The sequence below is a fragment of the Pinus tabuliformis genome, chromosome Q (genome assembly GCF_031772625.1).
Source record: "Pinus tabuliformis cultivar Carrire ecotype Pingquan chromosome Q, CPIR1, whole genome shotgun sequence".
NCBI lineage: Eukaryota > Viridiplantae > Streptophyta > Pinopsida > Pinales > Pinaceae > Pinus > Pinus tabuliformis.
Genome location: NC_142296.1, coordinates 583,206,149 through 583,220,918, shown reverse-complemented (window position 1 = coordinate 583,220,918; position 14,770 = coordinate 583,206,149). Strand labels below are relative to the sequence as shown.

General features: G+C 39.6%; 1 protein-coding gene across 5 annotated transcripts in view; it reads left to right on the top strand.

Moving 5' to 3' along the window:
- Positions 1 to 322: 322 nt before the first annotated feature.
- The window catches only part of LOC149220796 (squalene synthase 1-like), a 378,056-nt gene continuing 363,608 nt past the window's right edge, over positions 323 to 14,770 (top strand). For 4 of the 5 annotated variants that reach the window (XM_089384909.1, XM_089384908.1, XM_089384907.1 and 1 more), the window contains exon 1: positions 323 to 1,011. In XM_089384909.1, coding sequence (XP_089241035.1) covers positions 817 to 1,011 — 195 coding nt within the window. In that variant the 5' untranslated portion in view covers positions 323 to 816. The remainder of the gene's footprint in view (positions 1,012 to 14,770) is intronic. The other variant, XM_089384906.1, reaches the window with a different exon arrangement.

Here is a 14,770-nt window from a genome sequence, read left to right as displayed (position 1 = left end):
ATACCACTAACCAATCAATCAATGTAATGAAATATAAAACTGATAAATCTCGGGAAATGCAAATATTAGCAAAATTTCACAAAGTTGTTAGAATTTATGTTTTGGGCATAGGATTACTGTGTTAAAATTTCGTTCATGCTCCGTGATCATGAGGTTCAGCATGACATGAGAGGGCTGTCAACACTGTAACCAGTGAGCTGTCAATCACTGTAACCAGTCAAAGGGTGCCAGCTGAAGTTTAAACAACGACAAATTTGAAATATTATTATAATTACCATGTAATTATTATTATATAGCATGTGCAAAGCCAAACTAAACTCACAATAAAATGGAGATGGAGATTGACATTGAGAGCAGATGGGAAGGATTCGCCGGGACCAAAGTCAGATCCGTTTGTTGAGTCTACGAGAGCGGGGTTCGGACCTGTCAATCGGATCTCACTGCACACTTAAAGCAACCAAATACGGTAAATAATAATAGTTCCGCAATGTAGGAAAACTATCAAGTCGAGCAAAAAGCAATGAAGCGGGGACGGCGCAGCTTTCTTAATGAAGACATGCCTACGAAATAGCAACACCTGTACCCCTGCATTCAGATCGTTACTATAGATAGATAGTGAAGACAGAAGGAAGGGGGCTTTTAAGGAACGGGACATGAATTTTTTTGGTCAAATACAGGTTTGCAGATAAAGAATATAAAGAATAGATTGGTTTGAAGCCACGGAAGATTCAAATTTGAAGCTTTGTTCGGCCACACTTTCCCTGAGATTCGATCTCTAGAAAGTTATTTTTCTTGCGGGAGTTGTGTGATCGAAGAATGGGCAGCATCGGAGCGTTATTGAAGCATCCGGAGGATGTGCCAGCTCTGGTGAGGATGAAAATCGCGCAAACGCATGCGCTGAAGCAGATCCCGTCGGAACCGGATCTGGCTTTCTGTTTCACTATGTTGCAGAGGGTCTCCCGGAGCTTCGCCTTCGTTATCCAGCAATTGGGACCCGAACTTCGAAATGCTGTACGCTTCTTTATTACCTTATTTTGCCACTCCTGGGCTTCGAAATCGCGACTTGATTTCAATGTCGAATCGTGCATTATTTGCGCGAAAGTAAAGTCAGTAAAACGAGATATTACCCAAGGGCGGAATAAAGTCATTATTGTTTTGTTTTGACTGAACTGAAGCTTTTCTGCTTCGGAAATTTTCTCTCAGTCTGCTGAATAAGTGTGAATAATCTATGAAAATATAATGATCCGCAGTTTCTATTATTGCCTAAGAAGTAATTCAGTAAGAAATAGAAACGATGCTAAAGCAGAAACACGAGTATTATACATGTTTCCTTTGAAAATTTTGGCTTGTATTTTGCTCATAAAAGTGAATAATCTAGTTTCATTGCTTGCTGGAATTGCAGTGGCTTTGTTTGGTTTCCCTGTGGCACTTTCCAATATGTGCTTGCTTCTAGAAACCTTAGTTTACTCGCAAAAACCCATGAGAGTCAAAAGAGAGGACTCCCTCATGTGATTGGTTACCGTTGAGTGTCAATATCCAAACATGCGACTCGATGTTTGGGTGGAATTTGAGGTTCTGAGGTGTTGCTTGCCTCATTCAAGATGCTGTTTGGACTAGTGTAGTAGTTCTAGCCTAAGATGAGCATTTTAGGTGTATGTGGCTTTGGGTTTGTGGAGGCTTGGCCTCCCATTCTCGAGACACTTATTTTGAATTTGTTACTCCCCCTCTCACTACCTAGAGCTTTGTAGTACAGTGGGATGGTGATCCCTTCTTAGACCTTTATTTGGACATTGTTTAGTTCTCTTTGGGGGATGTCATACTTTTGGGCAACTTCATTGCTCGACTAGGACATTGCAAACGCCCATTCGTGATCATTTTGAGGATGACCTTTGTCTATAGGAGCTCTATCATGATACAATGGGCCTTCAAAGGAATTCAACAAACACAACCAAGGCTATCGCGGCATATGGGAGACATCTTTAGTTGGCAGAAGCCCTTGACCTATTACTTCTCAATGGTCTACCATGCTCCTTGGTTTCCTTCAAGTTTCTTATTTTCCGAACTTGCAGTGAAAGATATTTAGGTCCTTAAATGAAGTGCAACCCTAGGGTCATCTAGGCATGTTACCCATTGTCATCACAACAACTCATCCTCTCACTTTAGGTTGGTTCTTTTTTGTATAAGGGGGAGACCCTAAAAAATAAATATGGGATGTTGGATTATCAAGACTAGTGTTTATTTCCTTGGGTGACGGAGTCAAGATTAAAGAATAAGAGGGTTTGAGTAGGATGGCGAAGACATGATTAGGCCATTCATTGATCTGCCATAATTAGTCCGAAACAGACTTTGAGATTATGCAAAAATAAGTGAGATCCCTTAAACAAGATGCACCATCACAACCATCAAATTATAGCCAAGAAAAAAATGTGCAACGATGAACAAGATAAGGACCACTATAATATAAAACCCTAAATGAAATAGACAAGCAGGATAGTGTTCTTATTGAAAAAACAACCAACAATACATTATTTCTTGAAATCTGATTTCACAAGAAGATTAAGAAAATTGAAAAGGTCACGCTGAACCTTCCAATGTAACTAAAACAACCCACCAAAATGAGATGAAACCGTGCCAACCAAAAAATTTACAACAACAAAATCCTTCAATAATTCAAGGTTACATCAAGGATTAGGGAGGCTTTAACAACCTCAACCCTAATTTCTTCTTATGTGACAAACTTGCCTTTCTCCATATATTATTTCATCAGCAAAAACAATGGCAATTCTTGGAAAACCCCTAATCATTGATGAAAAGAATGGAGAGATGAAAAAACCATGCATTGTAACCATCCTTCTTCCAATCCTCCCAAAGATACTCAACTAAGTTTGGATTGGAACTCCCAATCATCTAACCATGCCCTTAGCAAATGAATCCTCTCCTCTATTTATATCTTTCAAATCAAAACCTTGATTTATAAAATAATATTTCTCTTAGAATGCAGTACACTACTCGAATGGAGCTCTCCCTCTTGCCTTTTGAGTGAACAAAAGAGGTCCATAGTGCCACTTGTCATCTCCATACGAAAAGCACCCTTCTTTTGAGGGTTTGATTATATCAACAAAGCCACATGGCATCTCCATACGAAAAGCACCTTTCTTTTGAGGGTTTGATTATATCAACAATCCCACATGGCATCTCCTCATGCAAAGATCTTGCCTTCAAATATGTATTAAAGGCCTCGAGCAAAGTGTCCTTACCCCCAAATACCTTAAAAGGTAAATACACCTCCCAATATGTGAAGATGGATTAAATAATGTCCTTACCCTGAGATATTCTCCTCAAAGGGGAAACATGCCTTCAAATATGTGGAACATGCTTCGGATAATGTGCAATGCCCCCAAGGGACCTCTTTTGGCCATACAAATGCTTGTAGCGTCACATAGTACCTTTTCAAGAGGGGTATGCCTCCTCCTAATTTCTTTCCTTGTTATCTGTCATGCTCTAGACCATTTACAAGGTAGGGCATTTTCTCCTTAGGTTTTGTTTGATCCTTTCCTCACTATAACTCATGCCTTGGACACCTCTTGAGGTACAATATTCATCTTCTATGGTTTTCTTTACTCACATTGCCATTCATGTGGTCTCGACCTTGGGTTTAACCTAGGAACAAGATTCTTCATCAATGACACAACAAATGATTATGTAAGCCATGTAACCATAGATCAAATGTGTCAAGTGCACCCAAATGCAATTTCATTTTGAAACATGCACATCTGAAATGCCTCCATCAAGCCAACCATACTCCACTCCTGTTCTTCATTAGATGTTGAGAAGTGCTTGGGTAAGATAGAACAAGGTGCATGGCCCCTAAATATCTTCTTGCAACCTATAACTGCCACTAGACTTCAAAGACTTGCATTTTTAGGTTGTAACAAGATTGCACCCCCTTGGGTGTAAGAGAACTCCATAATCTGTATATAGTACTTGCAAGGACCAAGGTGAATCAAAGGGTTGGCTGTTTGTGATGGGATGGATTAAAAACTTCGAAGGGTTGGCTGTTTGTGATGGGATGGATTAAAAACTTCGAAGGGTTGGTTGTTTGTAATGGGATGGATTAAAAACTTCACATCCTCACCACTTAATACAAAATGTCTTCAATTTATTACAAAAGAGTTGAGAGTGTTCATATAACTACACTTCTAGGTTCTTAGATCAACGACAGATCAAGAACTATTGAGCATCAACATCTGTAGTAGCTCTGCAAACATCTCCAAAATGCTTAGAAGAAATGACTTGAGGTTGGGGTGGAACTTTGTCATAGATGAAATAAGGTTATTGCATGATTGAGGTATTCTTTCGTAACGAGTAATAACTGTTAATCTGCAATGGTTGATTTGAGTGCTTCGCCTTTCTTTATCTGCTATCAAAATCAACATCAAAGAATTGCTACAGATAAGGCATGAGCTTGAAATGTCAAAGAGAGCATAAATGAAAGCTACTGCTCATGAACACTGAGCTTATTCTTCCTACCCAACTTTACAACAAGAAGATGCAAATGCCAAGAGAAATCAAAAAGCTTTTGACTGGATTTTGTGGGTGATGCCTTTTAAGAGGTTGCAGGACATTGGTAAATTTGAGACCTTGTTAGTTGCTATCATGAGGCTTTAAGTCAGTCACTGGTAGGATTTGAACCTCATATGGCTTATCTGATATTATTTGGAGTTTTCTTCATGAAAAATAATTGAGAAAAGAAGAACAAAACTACAATAGTAAATACTAAAAAGTGCTTACCATCAACACATTGAATACAAGCTGCACTCTAGCTAAACACATCAGGGTGAAAATTCTAGCAACAAATAATGATTGTGCCTTGCTCTTTTATTCTTAGTTTATAGTGCAAAATACAAAGACAGATAATCACTTATTATGGAATAGGACATTATGGCTTGAACTAGGCTACTATATGATCCTCTTCTTCCTCTACTGAGCTGTAAATATCTCAGTCCTTTGCACTGCTCAACTATGGAACAAAGAATCATTACAATATAAATGGAGCCTTCTTCTCTAGTGGCTTAGTATTTCATATGCCATAGTAGTTGTCAGGGTTAGGGTTTTTGCATGCTCAGTCCTCTGATCAGAGTTAGAGTTTTGAACCCTCTGCAATCTTCTTGAAAGTCCACATGTGACTAGTGCCACATGTGTGAGAAATGGGAGTTGATGTGGCATCCACTTGTTACTATAGTGGTTTAAGCATAGTCAACTTCTGAACACCATAACTTTCTCACATGGACTTTTGTTTGAGGTGGCCTTTAGACTGTTGGAAAGCTCTCAAGTTGTCCTAACCTCTAGGGAAATCAGATGCGCTGACCATGGAATTCCTTTGACCCCAAAAAGTGCACATCAGACCCTAAATGGGCAGTTTTGATTTTTCCCCTGCAAACTAAATTTTGATTGTGCCTTGCTCTTTTATTCTTAGATTTACAGTGCAAAATACAAAGACAGATAATCACTTATTATGGAATAGGACATTATGGCTTGAACTAGGCTACTATATGATCCTCTTCTTCCTCTACTGAGCGGCGAATATTTCAGTCCTTTGCACTGCTCAACTATGGAACAAAGAATCATTACAATAGAAATGGAATCTTCTTCTCTAGTGGCTTAGTATTTCATATGCCATAGTAGTTGTCAGGGTTAGGGTTTTTGCATGCTCAGCCCTCTGATCAGAGTTAGAGTTTTGAACCCTCTGCAATCTTCTTGAAAGTCCACATGTGACTAGTGCCACATGTGTGAGGATTGGGAGTTGATGTGGCATCCACTTGTTACTATAGTGGTTTAAGCATAGTCAACTTCTGAACACCATAACTTTCTCATATGGACTTTTGTTTGAGGTGGCCTTTAGACCGTTGCAAAGCTCTCAAGTTGTCCTAACCTCTAGGGAAATCAGATGCGCTGACCATGGAATTCTTTTGACCCCAAAAATTGCATATCAGAACCTAAATGGGCAGTTTTGATTTTGCCCCTGCAAACTAAATTTTATGGTTGGTTTTGAAAATGGCCCATATAAGTCCATTGCTATGAGTCTTCATCGAATAAATTGCCAAGAGTGATGACAAAAAATATAATGATCCATTTTGGATCATACACACACATGTTACCATCCTCACAAAAACTGTCATTGCTCACAAGTTTGTTGACTGAATCATGGGCCCACTTCATGGGTTGACATCGGTACTCAGTTCTCCTGTTGTTGCTTGCCAACACTGGATGCTGTTATCCAACATCAATAGGTTATATGTTCTGCTAAATTCTATGTCAGAAGAGCGTTGTTGAACTCAAACTCGTGCTTGTTGACTGAATCACAGGCCTACTTCATGAGTTGACATAGGCACCCAATTTTTCTGTTGCTTTCCAACACTGGATGTTGTTATCCAACATCAATAGGTTATGTGTTGTGCTAAATTCTATGTTTGAGGAGTGTCCTTGAACTCAACCTTGTGCTTGATAAAAAAACTCTAATTATTTTTGAAGTATAACTTAATGAATATTTAATTATTTTCTTTCAATCAACCTTTCACTTGGAAATATATTGTTAAAAAAATCTTAATAAACCTGTTAAAAATGTGGCCATACCTTCGTTGGCTTAAACACACAAACATAAGGCTTTCTGTAGTTCCTTTCGTTTACTTGCCTATATCTTCTCCTTGAACTTTGCTAAGATGTGGGAAATTCTGGTGTATGCAGACAACCATAATAAACACCGACGAGAGTGGAGAGAAAAACACACAATATGTTACAGTAAATATAACATAGATCAGGCTAACTTGAGATTGGTAGCTGATATGTGAAACACCATCTCACACAACACCACTTAATACAATTAATAATATGACTGTCATTATATCATTATGGTGGTTTAACCCCTAACATTAGCATTAATAATTACATAATGATATTAATTGCATGTCCCTAACACAAGGATCGTCTTAACACTGACATAATAAGGTCCCATAATGCAAATCTTCACATACTAATTTTTAAGTTTTAACGTTGGAGATTGCTGCTTGCTTCTTCAACAGATGTAGTCTGTTTAAAAATTGCACATATTTTTGAACTAACTCTAAATTTTTTCAACATTTTTGTAATTGAATAAGGTTTTATAAATTTACAAAGATTGTACAACACCCTTAGCTATACCCATGAGGTGAATTTTCCGGAGTTCAGTATCTGTTAGCACTGGCTTGAATTCTAGATTATCAAGTATTTCAGCCATTTATTGACCATATTGTTGGTTGTATCATATTGTTTTTGGTCATAATTCAGTGTTGTTTTGGCCATATTTTAGTCGTATCGTATATGGTGTTTTCAAATACAGATTTTGAAATTTGGTGCATACTCTCATATTTCTGACATATTTGTTTGTTTGTTTTTTTTTAATATGGAATTTTTGTGTTGTATCTATACACGTCTATGGTAAATATTGTGCAAATTACAAATCCTTTTCAACACGCAGGTACTGAATCTAGTAAAAACTCTCCCTTTGACTTAGAAGTGGAGTGTTTGTGTCAAAGAGTGCAACTAGGGGCTAATTCCCCTTCCTAGAAGCCCCTCCTTTGATGGCTCATCACTCCATTAGATCACCCTTGATGGCATCTCCCTTCACCTCAAAAATCAGAATTTTTGGACACCTACAAATGGCCTTTCTTCAAGTCGGCCCCTTTGGTGAAAAGACATGTCCCTTTGCCCCCACATCAATCACTATAAATACACCATAAGGCCTCCTCAGTTTGGCATCTCATCTCACACATTTTTCTTCTCTTCTTGGGTTCGATAGCTTTGAAAATTACAGGAGTTTCTTCACACGTGCAAGGAAGGAGGAGGACGAAATTACAGGTGGCCGAAAATCTGAACTGTTCTGCAACTTTGACCAGTTTTGACCAGTGTTGACTTTGACTTTCTGAAAAGATTTTGACTTCGATCATTTGGGCATATCTCTGTCTGGTGAGGCTGCATCTTCTGGCACAGATTCCGAGGATTTCTGGGCATGTTGACCAGCGTTGACCCAAGGTGGACAGCAGACTTTGACTGCAGGTTGGCTGGTGGTTTCTCTCTCCTTTGACCACAGAATTCTGGACTTTTTTGATCCTCCTTTGACCAGCTTGGGAGGCCACACTGATTGACTGATTTATTTGGAGGCTGTTTGACTGGGCTTTGACCTAGTTTGACTTGACTGATTAGGGCATATTGACTGCTGTTGACTGATCTCAGAATTGCAGACTTTGACAGATCAGTTTGGGCTTCTTGTTTTGGATATTGGTTGGTCATCATTGTACTAAATTGGATCTTCTCTCTCTGCTGAACATTTGATATTTATCAATAAAAAGGATCGGTTGGGTTTTCCCCCTTGTGGGGTTTTGCCTTGGCATTAGCCTAAATCTCTGTGTTCATTGTCTTGGCTTGTCTTCTTGTGCATTGTTGATGATGTTCTATCTACAATTACTGTCAATGGTTATCTAAAATGAATGCTAATTGATTGCTACTGAAGTTTACTGTGATTGCTATTGGAATCTAAAGTGGAATTATTATTGGGCTAATAAGACATTGAAGTAATTGTTGCAAGCATAGAACATACCATAAAAATTAACATGGTATCAGAGCTAAGGTGAAGACAAAGCCCAAGGAAGAAGTAAGCAATCACTGTTGGAATACTTGCTGCTGTTGAACAAGGACTATTGGAACAAGTCTCCATGGCTGCTACCTCTTATTTCAAGACTGAGGATAAGCTCAATGACAAATCAGATTATCATGCCTGGAAGATGACTCTTGATTTGACCTTGGAGGAACATGAAGTGTTGGATTATGTGCAAAGGAAAGTGGTGGAGCCTCCTTCAACTGCACTTGCTGCTGCTAGAACAGAGTATAGAAAATGTGACGTCAAAGCTAAGTAAATCTTAGTTGACTCCATTCAAAAGCAATTAATCTCTTATATTTCAGATTTGGGAACTTCCAAGGAAATGTATGATAAGTTGATAGGGATGTTCAAAGTCAACAATGCAAATCAAATCCTATTTCTCAAGAACAAGTTAAGGGGTATCAAGATGGACAAAGGGGAGTCTATATGAACTTATTTCATGAGAATATCTCAAGTAAAAGATGATCTACCTTCTATGGGAGAAGTTACTGCTGACATGGAACTCACCCTCATTGCTCTTGGAGGTCTTTCAAGGTCGTGGGAACATTTGTCACCACCATTCTCAACAATGACAGGATACTTGGTTTTGATGAGCTATTGGCTTGATGCACTCAAGAGGAAATAAGGATGATGGAGAGAGATAAGTCTTTCAATGGAAGTGAACCTACTGCTTTCTCTGCACATGCTAGAAGGAGAAATGATGCTGGTCCATCTAATTCAAGAAAGCAGGGTCAAGGATCTAAGAAGGGATTCAAAGGAAAAGACAAAGGAAGATGCTTCAATTGCAACAAGTTTGGCCACTATGCTAGAGAATGTCCTAACAAGAAGAATCCTCCAAGAGACAACAACAACAATCAAAGAAACAACTGGTCTAACAATAAAGGAAAAAGGAATGCTCTTGCTGCTCGAGAAGGAAATAATCGACCTCCCAAGAGGACAAGAAATGCCAGGTATGATGAAAATAATGTTGTTGAAAAACAAGATGAATATTATCTCATTTTTGCTTTGTCTACTGCCTCTCCTTCGGACACTTTGGATCATTGGTTAATTGATAGTGGAGCCTCAAGACATTTCACTGGATATAAGGAGGTTCTCTCAAATTTAGTTGAGAGGAAGACTAATCTAAATATTATTCTTGGAGATAATGCCACCTACCCTGTGAAAGGGATAGGAATTGTTACTCTTCACTTGAACTATGGTCAAACCATACATCTTCAAGATGTTTTGTATGTGCCCAATTTGAAGAAGAATTTGGTGTCTATTTCTGTGATGGAAGACAAAGGCTTCAAGGTAGCTTTCATTGATGGAAAGGTATGTGCATGGAATAGGAACTTTAAAGATGCTTTTACTCTTGGGTTTAGGGTTGATGGTCTTTATCAAGTTGGTGGAAGTCCTTTGGGAGCTTTGGCAAATGACACCTCTATTCAATGTGAGCTATGGCACCAGAGATTTGCTCACTTACATTACAAAGCCTTACCTGGCATAAGGAAGATGGTTACAGGGATGCTCGAGTTTCATATGAATCATGAAGGAGTTTGTCAAGGTTGTGCAGCTGGAAAACATACAAAGGGACCATTCCCTTCTAGTGAGAGCAAGACATCTGATATTCTTCAATTGGTCCATTCTGACATTGTTAAAATTGGCAACTAGGGCCAAACTCCATGTGGATCACCTTATTTATGGCTATTGATATTTTTCCTAGATTCCTCTCATCAAGAGGTATAGGATTGATCTAAAGATCATCCGATTCCGATAAGTATTTATGGAGATATGAATTTATTTTGATTATGGACAAATTGTCAAGGTCGGCCAACAAACTTATGTAGGCTCAGAAACCCAACAGTCACGTCTATTCATCCTCAACGTTTGCATATAAATACAAGGAGCCTTCCTCCTCATTTGGACAATTCATTCACTCATCTTCTCTCTCTCTCTCCTATGCATAAAAGGAGCCCCTCTCTCTCACACGTGTGGCTGAAAGGAAGACGTCCTAGGGCAAGGAAGACGCAGAAAGAAGGACGCTAGGGCAGCAGGTCATCTCTTTGACCAACGTTGACCAAGTGTTTACCATCTAGAAGTGCGGATTGGGTGTGGTTGCCTCTCCTAGGCAGGCCGCAATTTTTGGCATGAAAATTGAGGTGATTTGACTTCTGGTTCGACTGGTATTGATTGCCCTAGTTTAGGGCTGCAAGTTGACTTCAGAAATCTGCAAATTGACTGTACTTTTGGGGCTATTCAAGGGCTGTTTCTTCAGGCTGTTCGCGGACAAGTTAACTGGAAATTGACTAAGCATTTTAGAGGTCAATTTCAACTAGTTTGACCAAGTTTTACTTTGCTGATCTAGGGTTCGCTGCTGCTGATATAAAATTACAGAATTCAAATTTTGTACTATTTCTCTCTGCTGAACTATTGAAGATAAAAGAAGATTTGATCAAAGGGTTTCTCCACATTGGGGTTTGTTCTTGGCTAGCCGCCACATCTTGTGTCTCTTGTCTTGACTTGTTTTCTATTGATCATTTAATGTTCTATCTACACTTTACTTAATGTATATGTGATTGCTAATCTGTGGGTAATAAGAAGAAAAATAAGTAAACTGCTCTAAGCATAGAACATACCATAATTTAACATGGTATTAGAGCTGAGGTGAAGACAAAGCCCAAGCAAGAGCAATCACCGAAGAGAAGGTTGGCAAGGCTATCTTAAAGAAATCATGGGGTCCTCAACACACTTCCCTGCTGAAGACAAACTCTGTGAGAAGTCTGACTATCACGGATGGAAGATGTCTCTCGATCTAACATTAGAAGAACAAGAAGTGTTGGACCATGTGAGAGGTGGAATTGTTGAGCCTCCATCAAATGCATCTGCTTCTGCTGGGAACAAATGGACTAAGGGAGAAGTCAAAGCAAGGAAGATCATCTGGGACTCTATCGACAAGCACTTGGTGGCCTATGTTTCCGAGCTGAACACCTCCAAGGAAATCTACGGTAGACTGGTGAGTTTATTTAAAGTTAATGATGCAAATCAAGTCTTGTTTCTTAGAAATAAGCTGAAGGAAATTAAGAAGGGCAAAGATGAGAGTATGCAAGCATATTTCTTAAGGATCATTGAAATCAAGAATGATCTCCTATTTATTGGGGAAGTATTTCCTGACAGGGAAATGACACTCACAACTCTTGGAGGACTGCCATTTGAATGGTATATATTCAGGACTACTCTTCTCAACAATAATGTAATTCCTGGATTTGAGGAATTAATGGCCAGATGCATTCAAGAAGAAACAAGGATGGAAGAGCAAGAAATGCCCATACTTAAAGGTCATCCCTTTGCCTTTTCTTCTCATACTAAAAGAAGAAATAATTCCAGGGCTAAATTCAAAGGAAAGGCTGGACCAAAGGGTGGAAGAAAAGGACGATGTTACAATTGCAATAAAACGGGTCACTATGCAAGGGAGTGCCCTGATAAAAGGGACCCACATTGGGGTGATGATCAAAATCCCTCTCAAGGCAATCAAAGGAATGGCAGGTCAAATGGCAGAGGTAAAAGAAGTGCCGGAAATCAAGGAAGAGGACAACCATTCAAGAAGGCAAGAAATTCCAGGTATGAATCTAACACTGTTAACAATAAGCAAGATGAATATTATCTACCAGCAGCTCTATCTACTACTGCTCCCCCGAACTCGCTGGGAAATTGGCTTATTGATAGTGGTGCCTCAAGGCACTTCACTGGTTACAAAGAAGCTCTCTATAATCTGATAGAGAAGGAAACCAACCTAGAAATTGTTCTTGGAGATAATTCAAAATATCCCGTGAAAGGCGTAGGAAATGTCACTCTTCAATTGAATTAGGGTAATACCATCCACTTACAAGATGTATTATATGTACTTGATCTAAAAAAGAACCTGGTGTCCATTTCGGCAATGGAAGACAAAGGCTACAAGGTGGCCTTCAGCGATGGCAAGGTACGTGTATGGAAAAAGAACTTTAAAGATGCTTTTACTCTTGGGTTTCGAGTTGATTCATTATATCAGGTCGAAGGAAGTCCGCTGGGTGTCATGTCTTGTGACACATCTCTTCAGTCCGAACTATGGCATCGGAGGTTTGCTCACCTTCATTATAAAGTTCTACCCGATGTAAGAAAAATGGTGACCGGGATGCTCGAGTTCAGATTAGAGCAAGAAGGTGTATGTCCATGATGTGCCGAAGGAAAGCTCAAAATGGGATCATTCCCCTCAAGCCAAAGCAAGACCTCCGATATATTGCAGTTGGTTCACTCAGACATATCCCGTATGATGCCTGTGAACTCCTTGGGAGGATATTTATATTACCTTCACTTTTATAGATGATTATTCTCGCAAGACTTGGATATACTTCTTGAAAAAGAAGGATGAAGTGTTTTCTTGGTTTCGACACTTCAAAGCCTTGATCGAGAATCAAACCGAAAAGAAGATCAAGACCTTAAGGACTGATAATGGGACTGAATATGAATCCAATGAGTTTCATGAATTTTTGCAAAGAGGCTGGCATTAAGAGAGAGACTACTACACCATATACTCTTGAGCAGAATGGTGTGGCAGAAAGGAAGAATCGTGCAATTATGGAAGCTGTCTGTGCTATGCTCCATGATTAAAGACTTCCGAAGTTTCTATGGGCTGAAGCTGCAAATACCGCCGTATATGTACAAAACCGATGCCCTCATCAAGCATTGGGTTCCAAGGCTCCCGAAGAAATGTTCACCGGTAAGAAACCTGACATATCTCATTTTAGAATTTTTGGAAGCCCTGTATATTTTCATGTGCCAAAAGAGAAAAGGAATAAATTGGGTGCATCTGGAAAGAAAGGAATCTTCGTGGGCTATAGCGAAAATACTAAGGGCTATAGAATCTATGTAGCTGGTCAAGGGGAAGTCGAGATTAGTCATGATGTCACCTTTGACGAAGATATGGCTCTTAGCAAAGTAGACAATCTTCCTACTTTAAGGGGATCTAAAAAAGCTGACACTGGGGAACCAAAGGAAAAGGAAGATGAGATGATGCCTGATGTGGAAGAACCTATGGATCCTATTGATCCTCCTCCGCAAGAGCCTTCCTTTTCTAGGAAGAGGCCTTCATGGCTTAGGGGGACACTTGATGATGCTGAACGACACATTACACCCAGAGGAACCTTCCGTGAAAGTAAGAAGCTGAATAGGTATCAGGGATACTTGACCATCATGAGCTCGATCATCCAAAATGAGCCTTCGTCATTCACAGATGCTGTCAAGCATCAAGTATGGAAGGATGCTATGACAGAGGAATATGAGTCCATTATGAAAAACGATGTTTGGGATGTGGTCCCCAGACCCCAAGACAAAGCAGTTGTCACTTCAAAATGGCTTTACAAGATAAAGCATGTAGTTGATGGAAGTGCAGAAAAGTATAAGGCTCGTTTTGTCGCTCGTGGCTTCTCCCAAAAGGAAGGTATAGACTATGACGAGATATTTGCACCTGTTGCCCAATATACCACCATTCGCTCGATCATAGCCCTTGCTGCTTCGCAAGGATGGAACCTACATCAGATGGATGTCAAGACTGCGTTCTTACATGGTTCGATCAAAGAGGAGGTCTATGTGGAGCAACCCGAAGGATTTGAGATTTATGATCGAAAATCTCATGTGTACAGGTTGAAGAAGGCCCTCTATGGGCTAAAGCAAGCACCTCGAGCATGGTATGAGAGGATTGATAGCTACTTGATGAAGCTGGGATTCACTAGGAGTGAAGCCGACCCTAACCTTTACTTTAAGGTTATAGATGACAAGCCTCTCATACTGGTGCTATATGTTGACGACCTCTTTCTAACAGGTGCAGACCCTCTCATTCACGAATGTAAGAGGGAGCTGGCTTTTGAGTTCGAGATGAAAGACCTAGGACTTATGCACTATTTCCTAGGACTGGAAGTCTAGTAGAAACAAGGGGAGATTTTCCTATCTCAAGGAAAATATGTGGTAAAGATATTGGAGAGATTCGGCATGGTGGACTGCAAGTCCGTAACTACCCCGATGGAGCTTGACTTCAAGAAGTTAAGTGGTAGTGCTACTGGACCT